The 20,636-nt window shown below is 40.5% G+C and overlaps 1 protein-coding gene across 4 annotated transcripts in view; it reads right to left on the minus strand.

Annotated features, from left to right (window-relative positions):
• Positions 1 to 379: 379 nt before the first annotated feature.
• The window catches only part of METAP1D (methionyl aminopeptidase type 1D, mitochondrial), a 104,715-nt gene continuing 84,458 nt past the window's right edge, over positions 380 to 20,636 (minus strand). For 2 of the 4 annotated variants that reach the window (XM_089519753.1, XM_089519756.1), the window contains 4 exons: positions 6,955 to 7,052; positions 2,342 to 2,389; positions 1,300 to 1,378; positions 458 to 858 (listed from right to left, as the gene is read on the minus strand). In XM_089519753.1, the coding sequence (XP_089375879.1) occupies positions 753 to 858; positions 1,300 to 1,378; positions 2,342 to 2,389; positions 6,955 to 7,052 (331 nt within the window). In that variant the 3' untranslated portion in view covers positions 458 to 752. Of the gene's footprint in view, positions 859 to 1,299; positions 1,379 to 2,341; positions 2,390 to 5,041; positions 5,112 to 6,954; positions 7,053 to 20,636 lie in introns of those variants that run through there. The other 2 variants (XM_089519754.1, XM_089519755.1) reach the window with 2 other exon arrangements.

Here is a 20,636-nt window from a genome sequence, read left to right on the forward strand (position 1 = left end):
TCTATCTATCGTCTCCATATCTCTACAATATGCATACACACACACACAAGATATACTTTTAGTCTCTATATCTTTAGATCTTTACAGTATATATATATATATATGTGTGTGTGTGTGTGTGTGTGTGTGTGTATACACTCTACAGTCTATATCTTTACAGTATGTCTATATCTGTATCTACACCTTTAGTCTCTACATCTTTTTGTGTATACACACCTGTAGTCTATATCTTTACAGTACTTCAATACCTATATCTATACCTTCAGTCTCTATAGCTTTACAGTCTATCTGTATCTATCTAAAACACACACACACAAACACACACAAGATACCTAGCACCCAAGAAAAACAAAAGCCTTGGCTTCTAAAAGGAGCCGGTGAGTAGGGTATTTTATTAGGGTCTCTGTGGAGGGGTAAAACAAAAGCAAGGAAAAAGAGGCCAATGCATTTACTCCAGAGTCCCATCCCTTCAGAGCCCCAAAGGTGCCACCAGTTCTGAGCTGCTCCCTGGCCTTGAGGAAGCTGGGCCCAATAGATTTTTTCCCCTGCAAGGAAGAAAGGGGAAAGAGTTGTTGTTCTTCTTCTTCTTCTTCCTCCTCCTCCTCCAGCCAAGAAACTTCCTTCTGGTCCACCAAAATGTCACCCAACTTGCCCAGTCCATGGTGGGCAGATCTAGGAATAGCAAGCCATGTCCTTAACTCTTCCCTGGGTTACAGATCTGGAGGGCTGGGGGTCCAGGGCTGTCCTGTGTGCTAGGTCTCCCCTTCCTCCTCCTCTTTCTCTTCTTCTTCCTGGAGGCGGGTCAGGACCTGGGCTCCACTTGGAGCAATTAGGATGGTATGCTCAAACTGGGCCGACCTGAGAGGCAGAAAGAAGAGAGGGATTGAGAGGAGAGTCCTTGATTAGAGGGGGCAAAGGTGACCCGGCCGGAGGTCCCTCTGTTTATTTGGGGGGGAAGAAAGGGAAGGATGGAGGCACAAAGACCCCTAGAGCAAACCACCCCCTCCCCAACAAGGCCGCCTCAGTTTCTTCCTCCTCCGGGGGCCCAGTTTTAAGCACAAAATTGATCTAAAAACAGAGCCTGTGTGCATATGTGTGTAGGGGTTGGGCATTGGAGATCTAGGTCAGCTCAGCTATGAAACCCAAAGAATGACCTTGGGGCAAGTCACATTCTCTCAGCCTCAGAGGGAAAGAAATGGCAAAGCTTGTCAACCATGATAAGGAAGGCTCCCTTGCCAGCAATGACTTGAAGGCACACAACCACCACCACAATAATAATAACAACCACCACAGAGGTACCTTTTACAGTCCAAGGAGACAGCCGTCCACTTGTCCCCCAGGATCTTAAATTCAGACGTTCCCTCCATGATGATGGGCTCTGCAAAAAAAGAAGCACAAAACAGAAGAGTTAGGACTAGAAAAACAACTATTTTTTCCCTCTTGTCCCTCAAGTGTTAGCCTTCCCAGGTCAAACCCGCCATCCTCAACTGTTACCTTCTTGAAAGAAGAAGGAAAAAGGAGCAGCAGGGATTGAATTGAGGAGGAGAAAGTGACACCTCCTCCAGGTCTTGAACTTGGGGTGCCTTCTGGTTTTTAAAGAAAGACCATGGGCATTTTTGACCAACTCTAATAAATTAAGAACCCCGGGGATCCTAACCACTCAAACGCCAATCCTTTTCATCCGAAGAGGCAGGCAGGATGGAAAAATTGGGATTTAGTCGTTTGCAAAAAGGAGGCTTTGAAATGTTCATTCAATCAGCAAAACAACCATTTTCTGATTTTATTATTTTGACACGGCTTGAACTGCCAGGGCTCAATGCTATGGGATTCTGGGCATCGTAGTTTGTTGTGGCACTGAGTGGTGTCAAAGCGGATTATTTCTGCGTTGCGGATGCAGCCTTGGGGAAGACCACACCTTGGGCGATTAGGCTCTTGCAAAAAGCACACCACAAATCCCTCACCAATCTCCAAGATTGAGGCATTGCCACCAACTTGAGGGGCTTGCTCCACTTCCAAGTAGCCTACTCCACAGGGTTGTTGCCAAGACGGACTCTGGCCTAAAGAACAAGCTGGGCTCTTCGCAACCCCATTATGGCCGAATAAGGGGGTCCCCATTTCTGACACTGTCAAAAAGTTTAGCTGGAGGGTGTGTGTCCAACGATCCTCGCTGGTCCATAAAACAACAACAACAACAACTATATCCAAACGGGAATAGTACCATAAACCCTTCTTCAGAAAAACAAAACAAAACAAAAGGAAACAAAACCGCCTTCCTAAGAAGATCCTAAGAAAAAGTATTCCTGGGTGGCTTCTGCTGCTTCACTACAAAAGGTTGACTCACCTATTGTGAAGGCCATGCCCTCTTCCATTAACAGGTCGCTTTCGTTTTCTACAAAAGAAAACAAAGACAAATAAAATAAACCAAAACAAAACACACACACAATACATACACATACGTGTGTGTGTGTGTGTGTGTGTGTGTATATATATATATATATATATATACACACACACACACATATACATAAATGTGCATATATAAGTACATGTATATGTATTATATATATATAAACACATACATATATATGTATATAATACATACATGTGTGTATGTATATATATATATATATATATGAGACATATATATCTACACACACATATACATACATGTGTGTGTATATATATACATGTAAGTGTATGTACAGTATATGTATGAGATATATATATATATATATATATATATATATATACACATACGTACATATATGTGCACATATACACACATGTAAGTACTGTATATGTATAACGTATATACATAATACATATACATACATGTATATATATATATGAGACATATCTACACATACATATATATATACATATACATACATGTGTGTGTATATACATATACATGTAAGTGTATGTATATATATATCTACACATACATATACACATACATATATGTGCATATCTATATATGAACGTATATGTATTTGCAATATATTTATATATATATTAACATACATATATATAATACATATACATACAGTTGTGTGTGTGTATATATAGATATATACACTTATGCTATATATATACACACATACATATATATACATATACATACATGTGTATACATGTGTGTGTATACGCATACCAATATATGTGTGTGTGTACACACACACACACACACACACACACACACTTACACACATACATTAATTGCAAAGAGAAAAGATCTACCTGCAGGGAGAGGAAGAGCATAACCCATTTTTCTCTTGCATTTTCAAAGGGTCAGTGGATAGTTTGGGGGCACTAAAAAAACAACAGCCACCCCGCAGCCCTTCCTCAGAGGGGCCACAAGCCAAGGGACCCCCATGCCAGAAGGGAAACCAATGATCCTGAAGGAAAAGAGCCTTCCTCTGCCCTACAGCCCAAAGGAGCCCTTTCAGAAAACAAGAAGGCACTCAGGGATTTATGGCATGGTATGGTTTTATGGTATGGCAAAGAGGGGAACATGCACACTTTAGGAATTAATTCTGGGGTCATTAAAAGGGGATGGGGCAAAGAAAACAGAGGACACTGGATTTCAATTTAAATTTAAAAAGTGATTTTAAAAAACACTACCACTGGTCTAGTATAGTCAAAAGCAAAACAAAAGCCAGAAATGCCAGTTCCAGGAGGACAAAAGTGCAGCCCTTCCATTCTCATTCAGCATTTTTCCTTGAAAAGAAGTAATAAATGGGATTGACTTTGGAGTACATGTGTACAAATGCTAAAGTGACAACTATTCCCACCCTATGTATCTTTTTTTTTTGGGGGGGGGAGGGAGGGAGGCCCCGGGAATAAATCACCAGGAATATATGATATTCCAATTGAACTGCTACTATCCAGACAGACAAAATCAACTCTGGTGTTAACTAATATATGTCAACAGATACAGAAAACCAAACCATGGCCAACAGACTGGAAACAATCAATATACATCCTCACCTACAAAAAAGACTTGCAATAATGCAGCAGTTATAGGACCATAGCATTAATTCCCCATGCAAGCAAAATTATGCTTGAAATTCTGCAGCATAGACTCCAATCATAGATGGAGAGAGAAATCCCAGAAGCTGAGTTCAGAAAAGGAAGAGGTATTAGGGACCACACTGCAAACTTAAGATGGTTAATGGAACACACCAAAGAATTTCAGAAGAAAATTGGCGTGTGATTCAAAGACTAAAGCAAAACCTTTGACTGCACAGATCACGAAAAGCTATGCTACACTCTTAAAGACATGGGAGTGCCACTACATCCAATAGTCCTGATGAGAAGAGACAAGAGATAAAGTCAAAACAGAATATGGAGAAACAGAATAATGCCCAACTGGTGAAGGGGTTAGGTAAGGCTGCATTGTATCACCCTACTTGTTCAACCTGCTCATATGAAGAGCAAGTTTAGACTCAGGAGGAGAATTAAAGATAGGAGAAAGGAACATCAACAGTTTAAGGTATGTGGATGACACCATGCTACCAGTGGAAAACACAAAAGACTTGGAACAATTAGAACCAAAAGAACTAGACAAGATCCTAAACTGTAAAGATATACAACTGAGCAATAAAGTTGGAATCATCCAAGCCATTGTATTCTTCATCACCATGTATGAATGTGAGAGATGGACAGTGAAGAAAGCAGTTAAGAAGAAAATCAACTCATTTGAGATGTGGTACTGGAGAAAAGTGCAGAGGATGCCACCTTAGGGTTGCCATAAGTCAAAAAGGACTTGAAGGGACAGAACAACAGTTAGGCTACTACCAAAGGGTCCACCAACATACTCTTTCTCAGCTGACAGGTTTTTTTTTTGTTTATTTGTTGCAGCAAGAACAGTAAAAGACTTGTATCTCCTTACAAATTTGTATAGCCACTCACTTTCAAAGGGTGAAGTCATCTGATGCCTGATCTGATGATCTGTGAGCTAAAGTTCACATGTCAAACAGAACTTGCTAGCTTTTCAGGTACTTGAAGACTTCTATTCTCTTCAAATAAGAGTGAATGAGTCCTGTGTGTGGTCCTTCCTCAGTCCTTCTCAAAGTTCATGAGGCAGCAAGAGTTGTCCACATAGATGTCTGCTTGGAGAGGAGGCAACATTCCTAAATTGTGCCTTCCATTTATCAAGCCATTCAGACCTACCAGGGAACCATAAGGGCTCAGTCCAAACTCACCTCATCCCACTTGGATTTCAGAGAGACTGCTGCTAAGATAGGGAGGGGGGGGGGAAGGAATCCTGCAATGCAGGCTCTGGCATCCTGAAGTTCAGAGGCCTAGGGTGGCCTGAGTTGTTTTGTAGGCAACAGCTTACTTAAGCAGAAATAGCAGTTAAGAGTTGAAATATTTCAATCTTGTACAACAATAGAAGCTCCATATGTTCTGGCCCCAGCACTTAAGGGGAGAAAGTGAGGCTGATTCACCCATATGTATACTCCATTTGATAAACAAGGGAAGCACCTCTGTTAAAAGTTAATCACACTGGAAGCAACAGAAAAGCTGAGAGCAGGATTCTGTGTTTTATGGGTCAAAATGATAAAGCTGACCTGAGTCCTGCTTCACTAGGAGGACAGATTATCAAAGGTGAGTTTGGAAGAAAGAGAGATGTATGGAGGAGAGGACCACCCCATGCCTAAGTCCACATTTTAAAAGTTTTCTTGGAAGTTGTAGCTTCTTTTGGTCTTCTCAGAACAAGGTGTATGTGTGTGTGTGTGGGGGGGGGGGGGAGGGACATTACTGGGTACAGAAAGCCAAAAAAGAAAAAAAGGACAAAAAAACCCCTGTCATTGACTAATCAGATTTTAATGCTAATTCATAAATAGCTGAGTAGGGAGCCCTGGTAGCGCAGTGGTCAAATGCCTGTACTGCAATCATTCATTAACAAGCCACAAGGTTGTGGGTTCAAATCCCAGCCATGGGCTCCATGGTTGAGACAGTGTTGCATCCTTCTGTGGGTTGCTAAAATGAATACCCAGCTTGTTGGGGACAATTGGCTTACACATTGTAAACCGCTTACGGAGTGCTTAAGTGCACTGATAAGCGGTATAAACATGCTATTGCTGTTGCTAGGTCACTTCTTCACAAGCTAAAAAGTTTTGAAAAAAACCCTGCAAAACCAAACATACAAGACTCTCTTGTTGTCTTGTAACAAAACCCCCACCACACCATCAAACAGACCATATGAACAAAGCTGTCTCTCTTGTAGCAGAACTCAGAGGTTTTTGCAGATTTTGAAGATTTTTCTGCTTTTCAGTTCAAGAAGAAGGCAATGCACCTGCTATTTATAAACTATTTAAGTCTTTTTGTTCACTCAAGTCCTTCTGGTTTTACACCAGATCAAAATATGAAAAACAACCAGCTTCCTCAGAAACATGGACATAAACATTAAACATGTGGCAATGGTTTCTTCTCTGGTCTTAGCAGAACCAGAGAGGTTGGCATTTCGACTTAGAATTTGTAGCCAGAGATGCTTCATACTACAACCAACTTTTTGTGATGGGGGAACAACAAACAACTAATCCTGGAAACTGTTAGATACAAATATATAAAGTTTTTGATACTGTAAATTTTATTCTCACTCCATGAAGAATCCACAGCACCTTTCTATTCATCCACAGATGTAGTATTTTTTAAAAAATAAATCATAGAATCATAGAGTTGGAAGAGACCGCAAGGGCCATCCAGTCCAACCCCCTGCCATGCAGGAAATCCAAATCAAAGCCTCCCCAACAGATGGCCATCCAGCCTCTGTTTAAAGACCTCCAAGGAGGGAGATTCCACTACACTCTGAGGGCTTCAGCTTCTTAGATTATTCTCTTCCCCTGGTCCGTTTTTGGTTTTTAACTGGAAAGGGGCACTTTGGAAATGTAGTGCAGGTTAGTAAAACAGAAGTACCATGAACAGATCACAGCAGGCATTTCTTACCATGATGCCAAACTTCAGGGTGGCCGTGGAAGTAAGATCCTATCCCATGCCCTACAAAGTAGGGGCAGACACGAAAATCATTCTGACGGGCTATGCGGCTTTAAGGGAGAGCAAAAGGGAGATCATTTCAGAGAGAAGGACACTCATGTAATCAGAGAAGGAATTAAAATGTTACAGCCCATATCCAACTGCTAGTTCCAACTAGAGGCAGACCCACTGGATAGAATCTATGTAGGTGTTAACATAGTCAGTGGCTGGCTATGTGAAATTAGGCTAGTTGGGACTAACAACTGGATTTAGGCCAATCTCTATATGTACACAAACACATTTTTAGTCAACTATTAATGACATTGTATATTTTCTAGTAAAAGAAATTACAGTAAGCTCTTTGAGTTTCATGCAGGAACACTGCTGAGAACAGATCTGTTGCCAACATTTTAGCACCCATAAATAAATTATTTTAAAAAACAGAGCAAATACGATCGTTCCAAAGAAGTTGAGTACTTCTCAACTGCGTATTTAAAAATGATAACATTTTTTTGGAAAAATTATTGCCACACCTAGGGATTTCTTAAAGGAAGGTATAGCTTGGTTTCTCTTTAGGCATTCTGGGAGTCAGTACATTAACTTGCATTTCCAAGAGCTACCCCAAAAATTCTCTTGACATTTAAGAAACAGATAAACTTTTCTTGGGGATGGATAGGATGTTACATGTGTCAGGGAGCAGACTAGACTACCAAGCATACAGTTCCAGTATACATCAGATCAGACTGAGTAGGAATGCAAAGCTGAAAAATCAATAATTTGTTTTAGGAATATGTGCCCTAGATTTACACTGATCTCAGCAGTAAGATGATTTTACCACCACTGAGTTCTCAATTTATAGCTTGAATTAAGAAATGTTATTGATAGCTGGTGCTGCCTTATATGAAATCAAGTTATTAATCTGGCCTGGCCTTACTGTTTGGTAAAGCAAGGCAACCTCTCAGATAGCACAGGCTGAGGGGAAGTGGATGCAGTCACACATCTAATTCTTACCAAGTCCCTAGGCCATTTCCCTTGGTGCGAAGACATGATCTGCCCTTTGCCTCCCAAACAAACCAGCTGCCAAACAAGCCTTAAGGATGCTGGAAGACACCATCCTACTGGCAGCACAGAAATAAGATTTAGCTACCAGACCAGTTTGCTTTTGTATATGGAGGAAGATTGTGCCATCTTATCCTCTTCCATATATAGCAAAATGCCTCTGGCTGAACTTCCCATTGGTCAGTCCAGCCCAGTTTCAGCTGCTCTAACTGGCAACGGCTCTCCATGCTCTGCTGGGTTTGTTTTAACTGGAAGTGCTGCAGGTTGAATGTGGGGACCCCCTGCATACAAAGTGCCTGCTTTACAACAAAGCTAATGCTGCTCCACAAGAAAAACCAAGAAGAGATTAATAAAATCAAAATGGTAATTTCCCTTCAAAGCTACTTTCACAGCATTTAGACAGGAGGTGGAGGGGACTCAACACCTTCCTGCTTAGATGCTTTTCCTGGCATTCACACTGAAAAGCATCACAGTGCTCTATCAGCCACCCCCAGTGCGAGCATATGCAGAGTGTGGGTGGAAATGTGAAAGGTTCCATTGCAGTTCACAAATGAGGTAGGTTTTTTTTATCCTAGTAAACTATTGTGGCCATGCTTGCATGTTAACATGGAGACAGAAAGGTCAGCATTGACCCATAATAGCCCACCTTTGCACATTGGTTTCATTTGCTTGGGCTCTCATAACTTTAGCATAGCAAGAACCAGACCATCCTGACATGGCTTGAGTGATTCTTCACACTGATCACATTAAGGTGAACAGCACCTATTGTTCAATATAACCGGCAGAGAGCATGAGTAGTAATTATGGTAAAAGTTGCCCATCCATGGAGACAAGTCTATAATAAGAGTGCACCTTTCAAGAGAAACCCACTGCAGTACATGTTAGTACGTTTTGTCTAGCACTAAAAAGCAAACTGTATATCCCCAACTCCCCCACCCCACCCCAATGAGCTCAAGGTGAAGTTAGTGCTCCCCTCCTTCCCATTTTATCCTGAGAACCACCACTTTGTAAGGCAGACCACACTGAAAAAGAATGATTGGCTGAAGATCATCTAATAAACTGAATGGCTCAGTGTCGCACTTTCTTAATTTCCCAAGCCAAATCCCAGTCCAAAAAGCTAACCTCTATGTCACACTGAAAGGGCTGGAGAGGGGGTGGGATGAGTGGCTTTTTTGTTGATTCCCTTTTCAATTGACTAAAACATGTTGATACCTCTGTTGTTTCTCAGCAGCCCTATTTTGCTAACATTCCTTCATGCAATGCAGCAGGAAAGGACAGGACACGGAGTTTCCCATTAGAGGCAACGATTATAACCATACATATTCAATCACAGTCTCTGGCAAATAATAATAATAATGTTTATTTTTAACACCCTTTACACCATTTTATATATGCACACATTCAAACCAGATGTCTTAAATCAGAAGTATGCTTTAGGAATTTAATAACAGCATCAGAATTTGAAGGGAACCACATGAAAGTTGGCTGGATAAAAACTGAGGATCCCACGTTCTCTAGTTCATACTCTTAAATTATGATTAAGTCTTAATTCAGTTAAGATTTACAAAAACAACCATATTGGACATAAGGAACATGTCAAAATCCAAATTAATTGTATACATTTATGTTGTTGTTGTGTGCCTTCAGGTTGTTTCTCACTGATGGCAACCTTAAGGCTATCACAGGGTTTTCTTGGCAGGACTTATTGGGGGGGGGGGGGAATGCCTCTGCCTTCCACTGAGGCTGAGAGAATGTGACCTGCCTAAGGACACCCAGTGGGTTTCTTTGGCCAAGCAGGGATTCAAAGCCTGGTCTCCAGAGCAATAGTCCAACTCTCAAACCACTACACCACACTGGTTCTCAATTTATTAAGCCAGTTCAAGTGTCAGAAAAATCAGTATGTTTTTGAGATATCCAGATTTCTAGGCAAAATGTTAGAAAAAGTGAGATGGACTGAGGGAAATGGGGATGACTTAATGCTGAAATAAATGCATCTGTGTGATCATAGTACAGCAAAGTGAAATTTGGACATCAAAGTGGCATACCAGTGCCGATTCTAAGGTTAGGGACCGCACGGCAACCACACGGTTCCTAACCGTAGAACGTATGGGTGGCGTAACAATGGCAGCACCCTGTGTACACGGGGGCGCCGCCATTGTTACGTAAGCGCTGCATGGCGTCTGCACATTGCTGCACAGCGCTTATGTAACAAGTGCATCGGTGGTACACTAGTTACGCCGCCCCTGCAGCTTAAAAAGAACCTGCTTTTCTCGAGTTCTTTTTCCTCCGCAGGGAAGTCGTGCGGTTTGGTGGCTGCAGCTTCCCTCTGGAGGAAAAAAGGCTGCCGGCAGGTTGCCCTTTGTGAGCAGTCTGTCCCAAGCCTTAGTCTCAAAATAAGGATAGTGATTATCTGTCCACCGGAGTACATATTTATGGCTAACTGCTATTATGTTGACTTTGACTTATGACTATGAATGAGGGACCTCCAAATCACTATTATCAACAGCCCTGCTGAGGTCATGCCAATTCAGGGCCATGGCTTCCTTGATTGAATCCAGAATGCAGCTTTCTACCTTATTTATTTTCTTACTGCTTTCTACCTTATCAATCATTATTGTGTTTTCTAGTGAGTCACGCCTTCTCATGATATGTCCAATGTAGGACAGTCTTAGTTTAGTAATCTTGGCTTCTAGGCAGAGTTCAATTTGCTCTAGGACACATTTGTCTTTTTATCCACAGAAATAAAATCTTGTTGTACAGTCATTTCTTTAACAGCAATCCATAGTTTTGCATGATGTATACAATCAAAGGCTTTGCTATAATCGATAAAGCACAGGCTGATTTTCCTCTGCAATCCTTTGGTGCACTCCATTATCCAAAATATGTTTGCAATATGATCCCTAGTGCATTTTCCTCTTCTGAACCCAGCTTGGATAGCTGACAGCTCTTGCTCCATATATGGTAAAAATCACTGTTGTAGATTTTTTATCATTACTTGGATTGCATGGGAAATTAATGTAATATTCTGGTGATTACTGCAATCTTTGGTGTCTCCTTTCTTGGGGATCAGAATGAATATCAAGCATTTCTAATCTGTGGTCCATTGTTTTGTTTTGCATATTTGTAACATATATTATTTAGAATTAGAGTAGATTCTTTCTCTGTAAACTGAAGCAGCTCTAGTGTTATGCTATCTGTGCCTGGTGATTTAATTCTCCCAAGTGTTCTGAGTGTAACTACCACTTCACTTTCTAAAATTGGAGGTTTGTCTTCATATAGTTCTTCCTTGAATGAATGTCATCCCTTCATCTCTTTTATATAGTTCATATGTGTATTGTTTGCATCATCTTTCTGTTTCTATTTGATCATGCAATATGTCCTCCAGCTGGTTGTAGAGCATCCCCACTCTTGGTTTAAAGTTTCCCTTGACTTCTTGGATCCTAGGGAAGAGGCTTCTTCCTCTTCTTTTTTTTTTTTTTTGTTTTCCCTTCTGTTTCTCTCCACTGAACATTATAGTAGTTCTCCTTGACATTGCACATAAGTTGCATTCAGGGTTCTGACTCTATTTCTGTCACTTTTTCCTTTTGTTTCTTGTCTGTCCTTAACTGCTTGAAGAGCTTCATCTGTTATCCACTGAGGCTTCTCTTTCTTTTTAGTTACAGATAGTGCCTTTTTGCATTCTTCCTGACAATGTCCCTGTTTCAGTCCAGAGTTCTTCTGGCTCCTGGTCAATTAGGCCCAATAGTGCAAATCTATTTTTCACATTATCTTTACGTTCTATGGGGATGTTCTTCATGTTGTATTTTGGCATGATGGTGAGTTTAGAGTTCTTCTTTAGCTTTACTCTAATTTTTGAAATTAGAAGTTCATAGTCTGTGCCACAATCTGCACTGAGTACATCTGAGCAGAGAACATCACAATCTGAGTACAGGAAGTTAAACAGAGAAGAAACTGTGCTTTTACATTGCTATATACATTTTTGGTAAATGAGTAATGAAATGTTGGAATTATGTTTTGTCCTAGGAGTTATCTTCATGTGAAGATGCACCTGGTGTGAGACTGATTAATTCAACAGAGGTCCAAGGTTTCAAGGCATTTGACACTGAGAGGGCCAGATAATCTTGCTACTGAGATTTCAAATAAACTAGCCTATTTGCCTCCAAAGGTGAGGACTTGATTCCTCCCTCAGGGTTTATTTATGCACAGCTTTGTCACATCCAGCCACACATTTGCCCCATTGCTCAAGAATGTATTTGCCACTACAATAGTGGCACTGTCACAATGAATGGCACCCCAGTGCTGAAAAGTGGAATAGTGGGAAACTAGGTCAATAACTTTTAATGATGCTCACAGATAACACCTTGAATGGATTTTTTTGAACAGGTCCTATAGATTAGATACTGCTTGCCTACCACACCAACAAAAATCTTTAGCTATTACAGTATTTTGTTTGATTTGGGAGTACAGCAGAGTATAGATCTCAAATATATGATAGCTCAAATGTCTTTATGGATCTCCTAACCACTCACAGAGAGTTAAGTAATGACACAAAGGAGCAGGAACATGAAAGCTAAAAGATTTTTTAAAAAGTCCTGATAGGATTGGAGAGGTTTTTTAACACATTGTTTTGCCAAAGTCTCAAAGAGAGAAGTAAGAGTGAGAAATAGACAGAAGGTTAACAGTTTTCTCACAAACACATAAACGTGAACACAGGGAAAAGGCAAGAATAAACAACTAATTACAACTAATTACTTTCTTCTGCTCCAATGGAACACCAGCTTTTTTTATATCACTCTACTTTTATCTCAGCTTGCTACTGCAAACATACTCTAATCAATTTTCTCTTTGGGTTTGCCTGTCTTGAGATACTAATAGAGTTTGCATTTCTTGGATTTACTCTACATCCAGTTGGGGAGAAGGTAGGTCTGGATCTACCAGCACACATCTGAACTATTAGCAGTAGATCCACAAAGGATTCTGACTCCCAATTTTTCTATGATAGTGATAGGAGTAACAAAAAAGACTCTCCTCCCACCCTCAGTTATCTTGGTGAGATGAAGAAAGCTCAGGGATAACAAGGAGTGGATTTTTGTGTAGGACAGTAACTTTAATTTAGTTCCAGTACTCAAAGAAAGCTCTTGCACTCAAGATTCTTTAATTCTACAAATGCTTCCTGCACCAGACTAAGGATACTGAATATCAGGGATCTGGTAAAACCACCACCAGAACAACAGTATAAATCCCATGAGCCTGAAGTCCACTTACCTCTGGTGTAAGGGCAGAGGAGGGATGGTGAGAAGGCAGATGAAAACCTACTGGTATATATCTGGTTAGTCTGCAGTGACTTTACAAGGGTTTGTTATTGCCAGATGCTTAACAATGACAACAGGAAGATGATCCCCCCCTCAAGAAAATTATAGTGCTTAAAGGGAGAAGATAAAGCAGGGAAGGACCTAGGGATGGAAGGACTGTGAACTCAATCCATTTCTGCCACACCATGTTTGAGCAAAGTGCAGCCCATGTCTGCATGTGCCCTCTAAGCTGTTTTTGTGGCCATCCTACTTTCTCCAATTTAAAAAAACAACAACCCAGTTTTAAACTGCTTTTGGGTTGCTGCTGAAAATGGCAAGACAGAGTGTGTTAAATAGTCTTATGTGAAAAACTGACTTACACTTTGAAAATATTGTCCAGTAATGAGAAAAATATCATTAAAACTTGATAGTCCTTTATTGCAGTGCTTCCCAAACTTTGGCCTTCCAGGTATTTTGGACTTCCAGATGCCCCAGACAGCTTGGCTAATAGCCAAGAATTCTGGGAACGAAAGCCCAAAACATCTGGAGAACCAAAGTTTGGGAACCACTGTTTTATTGTTTTGCTAACAAGAAACTGCCATTATATATGACCAAGTTTTGGCTCAATGGTTTTTGAATCATATAAAATGTTGAGTTAAAAACCATCTGAGTGAACCACCTTTCTGATCTAAGTGATGCACTTGAAATCTGATGATTCTCAGTGTCCCCAAAATTAGTTGATTTTCTGTTGCAATTGTTACTGTGGTTAATAATGTATTCTTTGGAAAATTAATAATAATAATAATAATAATAATAATTTAAAAAATAAAATGATCCCAGGAAGCAGGGATATTGGGAGACAAGGAACACAAGACAAACTGGTAGTTGAAAACACGCAAAATAGATAATTAAGGAACATTAAACTAAGTAAATGGTATGCAAAGGAATCTTGTAGCATCTTTGAGATTAATTAAGCAAAAGAAGCTGGTAGCATGAACTTTCATAGAATTTAATCTATTTCCTCAGATGCATGTAGTTTTTCACATAAGGCTGTTTAACACAGCCTGTTTATCCATCTGTGGCTCATAGTTTGGTTCAAATGACTACTGTTGAGTGATTTCTATCTTTGCTGGTACTGGTAGGAAAATGAGCAGGATTGTTTTTTTGTTTTTTTCCTTTCAAGTCCTGATTGTTTCCTCAAAATATGGATAGTAGCAACAGTGCGTCACAGAAGTGAACAGTCCAGTTAGAATTTGAGGAATAAAATCCAGAACTTGCATCTAAAAAGTTTTGACATTTCGGCATGTGTCCCACACATGTAAGATGTTCCTTTCTCTTTATATCCATCACTGCATGCATCTGAAGAAGGAGACTCAAGTCTATGAAAGCTCAGGCTATCAGTTTGTTTCTTTCAGTTAGTCTCAAAGGTTCTGCAAGATCCCTTTGTGTACTGACTTTCCAGACTTACAAGGCTATGTAAGTAAATAGTAGGACAAGAAGACAGCAAGAAGAAAAGGGCACAGGAGAAATTATACCAAAGTGAGAGGGAGCATAGAAGAAATTTCACAGCACTTAATATCAGGATAGGCGTAAACTAGTATGGAAGAGAGATGGGAGTGCTGAAGGAATGAGTAAGTGAAGCAAGAGCAAAACAGTCAAAGAGACCACAACCTGATACCAAAGGGAAGTTACCGAAATAAGCAGAAAGATAAGGGCACTTTGGAAGGCTGAAGCGTGGAGGCTAAGGGTTGTACGGAAGCCAGATTGAGTTGTGAAGCTTAAAGCAGAGGACCTTTGGTCCTCCAACTGCTGAAAATTCCCATCAGCTCCATTCAGCACATCCAATTGTCAGGACTGAGTTTTACTTTGGAGAGCCAAAAGTTCTTCACCTTTGGACAGTTTAGAGCTGCAATGAATTTTTTGGGGGGTGGGGGTATTTTTGGAGCAAAAAGCAATCTGCAGATGCCTCCAAAAGTTTACTTTTTGTTGCTCCAACGTACTCCTCTTTAATGCTTCCTTTAATTCCTGCTTCAGCACTATTAGAAATAAAACAAATTCTTGCCAACATTTGTTCTCTCTCGAAATAGGTCTTCAGTGATGTCACACATAATTTAATTCCGTTCGCCTGCTTATTGCAGGGATGCAGCGGCTTAGTGGTTAAGACACCAATTCTGATGATCCGAAGATCGAAAGGGTGACAGTTTGAGGCCCGAGTGCTGCATGATGGGGTGAACTCCTGTTACTAGTCCCAGCTTCTGCCCACCTAGCAGTTCAAAAGTATGCAAATGCAAGTACCACTTTGTTGGGAAGGTAACAGTGTTTGGTGCAGTCATGCTGGCCATATGTTCACCATAGTACTCCTTGGACAATGCTGGCTCTTTGGCTTAGCAACAGAGATGACACCACCTCTTATAGTCGGTTATGACTAGACATTCGTGACTAGACTAGACCTTTACGTTTACCTTTACCCTTACCCTTTTGACTGCTTATCAGAAGGCCCAATCAGAGTGAGGGTAATGTGCCCAAACAAGTTTGCAACTCCCACATCTATCAAAATAGAGGCCATTTTGCAAGCAAGATTGAACATTTTGTTCAAACTGAACATTTCACTCCTTCCTAGATTTCATACTAGTTTAGAGACTGACAGGGCTAGTATACCTTTTAATAGTAATGCTGAGGGAAACTTTTACAAATTGAGAGTTTGTCACTGAAGCACTGTGATTTTTCATCCTTAATGAGACAACAAAGGCTAAGAAGTGCCAGTGCAAAGAACAGTGAATTTCATGTACTGATGTGAATGAACCAGCAGTACCTTGCCTGCAGGGTTTTATATTTATATACTAACAGAAAAGTGAAGAGCAGTTGTAGGAAGGTCCAAAAGGATTGATTTAAAGCACAAAACAGACACAATAAGAAAAGAAAAATAGATGAATTTGTAAAACTACTTCAAAAACATCTAAACAAAAATAACATCCCAGCCTAGATAAATACTGGGTACCACTGTAGCAGTCTTGCTGGCTACGAGCGGTCTTGCTGTATTTCACTTAAATGAGATATATGCCTTGTCACTGGCTGAACTTCTATAGTGTCATAGAATGTTTATGGCAATTCTGATTGCAGAGAAATTAAACTGCTACTAGAAGAGTTCTAACAAATGGACACCCATTGTGTTGGTTGGACCAGATACAGATATACAGAGTGGTATTACATATGCATGGGTGATCAGTTGCTATGCTAAGTGTATGAATACTGCTACGGTAGGGATGTAAGAGAACCCCTTTTAATGTCAGTGAAAGTAGCCATTTTCTACATCCTGAGATTGAGTGCAAGATCAATTGCAACTTGCATCAAAAATACCTTAAGGCCTGTAGTGTGTTTCAGAAAAATCAAATGTGCACAATGCATACATTTTAAAATGTATACCACTGAAATAAATATACACGAATATACTTTCACTAATGAGGAAAAGATGTATATTCAATATAAAGCATAAACAAAGGTATACCTTAGGAAAAATGCATTAAAAATTAAAAAGGAAACCAAGTTGAGAATTAAAGTTTCTCCCCACCATCCTTAGGGTATAGTGGGGATGTGCAAAAGAGAGATAAAATGGTGCTGTAGTTACAACAGGAACATTACTAGACCTGGGACTTGGCCCTGAATCTATTTCACAGGAATGCTAGATCTAATTTTAAATCATAGAATCATAAAGTTGGAAGAGACCACAAGGGCCATCCACTCCAACCCCCTGCTATGCAGGAAATCACAATCAAAGCACCCCTGACAGATGGGCATCCAGCCTTTGTTTAAAGACCTCCAAGAAAGGAGACTCCATCACCCTCCAAGGAGTGTGTTCCACTGTCAAACAGCCAGTACTGTAAAGAAGTTCCTCCTAAGGTTGAAGGGGAATCTCTTTTCCTATACTTTACATCCACTGTTCCGTGTTCTAGTCTCTGGAGCAGCAGAAAACAAGCTTGCTCCATCCTCAATGTGACACCCCTTCAAATACTTAAACAGGGTTGTCGTATCACCCCTTAACCGTCTCTTCTCCAGTTAAGCATACCCAGCTCCTTAAGTCTTTCCCCATAAGACATGACCTCCAGATTCTTCACTATTTTGGTCGCCCTCCTCTGGACCCACTCCAGTTTCTCAATCTCCTTTTTGATTTGTGGTGAACAGAACTGGACATAATATTCTAGGTGGGGCCTGACTAAAGCAGAATACAGTGGCACTACTACTTCCCTTGATCTAGACACTATACTTCTATTGATGCAGCCTAAAATCGCATTCACCTTTTTGGCTGCTGCATCACTGTTGACTCATGTTCAAATTGTGGTCTACCAGGACTCTTAGATGCCTTTCACACATAGTCTTGTTAAGCCAGGTTTAATGTATAATACAGTCATAAATTAACTTATGCAAATTCTACACAGATTGTGTCCAATGGGCTTGGGCCCTCAATTTTTAAGAGCATAGTTCTCTCCTAGATCAGACTCTGAAGGGATAATGGGAACAGAAAAAAAGCCCAACAAACACATTTCCATAAATTTTCATAGTTCTCCATGATATTTAATTTTGTTAGTTTTATTTTTAATCATTACATAGGTATTTGGCAGTCTATTTGTTTTCAATATTTGTTCCTGATGTATAATTTCGTAAAGATGACTTTTACCACTGGTGTCTTCTACAGCTTGTGCATCACAAATTAAGGGCCAAATGCAATTCCCAGCCCCAAGAAGAGTAGATCTGCTGAATCAATGGAACTAATGTTAAGTGATGATTTACCATGAAACTACATGGTACCTGGATTTAGCTATCAGTGAGTATACTTGAACTCAAGTATCAGATGGCACTAAGATATCTTAATCTGTCTGTGAAAAGCACTAAAATAGGTAGCGGCTTCTACTTCTTTCCAAGATCTCTCATCTGAAATGCTGAATTTTCTACTGTTCTTAAACCAGCCTCTTAACTGTTGGGCCATGTGTATTCTTTTCAAGAGTAATCTGTTCATAGTTCAGCAGAGATATCAGTGCAGATTCTCCAAAGCCCAAGAGCAGTAACACAGCTATCTGGTGGACCACACAATTGTCACCAAGGTGCTTGCCTACTCCACAAGTTTATTGTGGGTCAGCAGTGCACAGAAGTTAACCTATAAATAATCAAGACCAGGCATGTAGTGCACTTCTGAGCTGTAGATCTCACTGAACATCTAGGCTGACAATAGATGGGCAAGTCTCCTGCTGTGTTACTGTACTGCAAATTATAGCTGATTGAAGAGGGACAAATTTTCCCTCTTTGGCTTCCCACTCTAAAAAAACTGTATGGCTAGATATCCCAGCAACTGGAATTCAGAGTATCACTCTTGTCAGCTTTGCAGTTTGAAATATGAGACTGGCCTTGCTGTTTTCTTCAGCAGCTTGTTCATGCTCAGTTCTGTCACTGTCAGTTAAAACACAGAAATCCTGTGTGTGTACACAACCATGGCCAGAGTTGGCCTTACCCTGGCAGATTGGAGTGGCTTCATAAGCAGATGTGGGGTGTCAAGAAAGGGCAGCAAACCTCTATTTATTATTACTTTACTTTTACTGCCAGTGAGGGGTGCCTGTGGCACTTTTTGCTCAGATGTCAAAATTGCTTGACTGTGTATGTCTATGTGCCTTCAATTTGTCTGTCAAATTATGTTGACCCCATGAATTTCATAGGGATTTCTTTGGCAAGGAATCATCAGAGGTGGTTTGCCAGTTCCTTCCTCTGAATATAGCTGACATCACCTAGTATTCCTTATCAGTCTCCCATCCAAGTACTAACCCAGGCTGATCCTGCTCAGTTTCCAAAATCAGATAAGATTGGGTGCCTTCAGGGCAGTGGTTCCCAAACTGTGCCCTTTAAGAGATTTTGGACTTCAGCTCCCAGAAGCCTCAGTCATGTTGGTCAATAGGCTGAAATTCTGGGAGCTGAAGTCCAAAATCCCTTTGGGGATCACTGCTTTAGTGTATTTAGGCCTGCTAAAAAATCTTGAATGGTCCTATACATTATAGTACATTGACATATGTGGATGGGATACCATCAAATAGCAAAATGTCTCCAGCCCTTGAACACCACTATAAAACTGTTTTTATATACTGTGTATTTTTTGTAAAAAAAATCTTCACTTACTCTGAAGTTGTAGTTTAGACAACAATGTTGCCCAAAAGGAGAGCAATGATATTACAACAAAATGTAAATGTTTTTTAAAAATAGAAGTGTGCAGAAAAATCTTAATTCATTCATGACCAATATACAGTATCTGAATCTTAATGTTTTTCAGACTATATAGTCTTTCTTCTTCAAGCTATTCAGCCAAGTGACAATACCACACTACACTGTCATGAGGCTATTATTCCACTTTTACTGCTATGTCTGCCTCCTGTGGAATCCTGGGATTTGCAGTCTAAAGAGGGGCATTTAGAATTCTATGCCAGGGAGCTCTTAGGCCTCACTAAACTACAAACCCTAGAATGCCACAGGAGACAGCCATAGCAGTAACACTGGAATAATAGCCCTATAAGTATAGTGTGGTATTGTCCTCTGTTGTAGGACCAACTGGATTCCAAACCCAGCTCTAATACCACACTCTGCAATCCAATTCTATATTAAAGATTGTTATTGATCCTGGGTTTTAGGCATATTATAGCCATAATCCAATCCCCGTTTCCAATCAATGTGGAGAATTCCTAAAAGCCTCTGTAGCACCCTGTTTCTGTCCCACCTCTGGCATGGAGCCTAAGCATCTTCCAGGAGGAAGACTGGAAGGATATATGCATCAGTTGCTCTCGTTTTCTGTAATGCTGTTGTGCATGGCTTATGAATATGTGGGATGGGGTGCAGGGGAGGAAAAACAGGGCTCTATGGACATTCATGATAATCTACTTGCAAGCACAGTGTCTGTGATGGGGCCCAAAAATTCTTTCTCTAGGTAAGTTGAGAAGGGGGAAATGTGTCCCGCAAGTTTATTTTGAGGCTGCCACCGCCACCACCTCCTCCTCCTTTTTGCCAAAGTGGCCCCTCAACTCCTTTTAAGGGGTAGGAGGAACAATCTGGCCATGTTTCCTGTCCTTCCCTCACTTTGTGGGCCCAGAAGAAGCACTTTTTAAAATACAGAAAATCTAGTAGAAGTTGATTAATGAGTGCCTCTCTGTTTAAAATAAAGGTCTCTCTTGGTCTTAAAACAGCCTGGGTCCCCCGAAATGTTGCAAAATTGCCCCTCACACTCCCTAGGAGGTATGCGTGTATGTGTGCATGTATGTCTGGATAAGAATTAGGGGT

Source organism: Sceloporus occidentalis, unplaced genomic scaffold, assembly GCF_023333645.1.
Source record: "Sceloporus occidentalis isolate IW3139 unplaced genomic scaffold, rSceOcc1.0.p SCAF_4, whole genome shotgun sequence".
NCBI classification, from domain to species: Eukaryota; Metazoa; Chordata; class Lepidosauria; order Squamata; family Phrynosomatidae; genus Sceloporus; species Sceloporus occidentalis.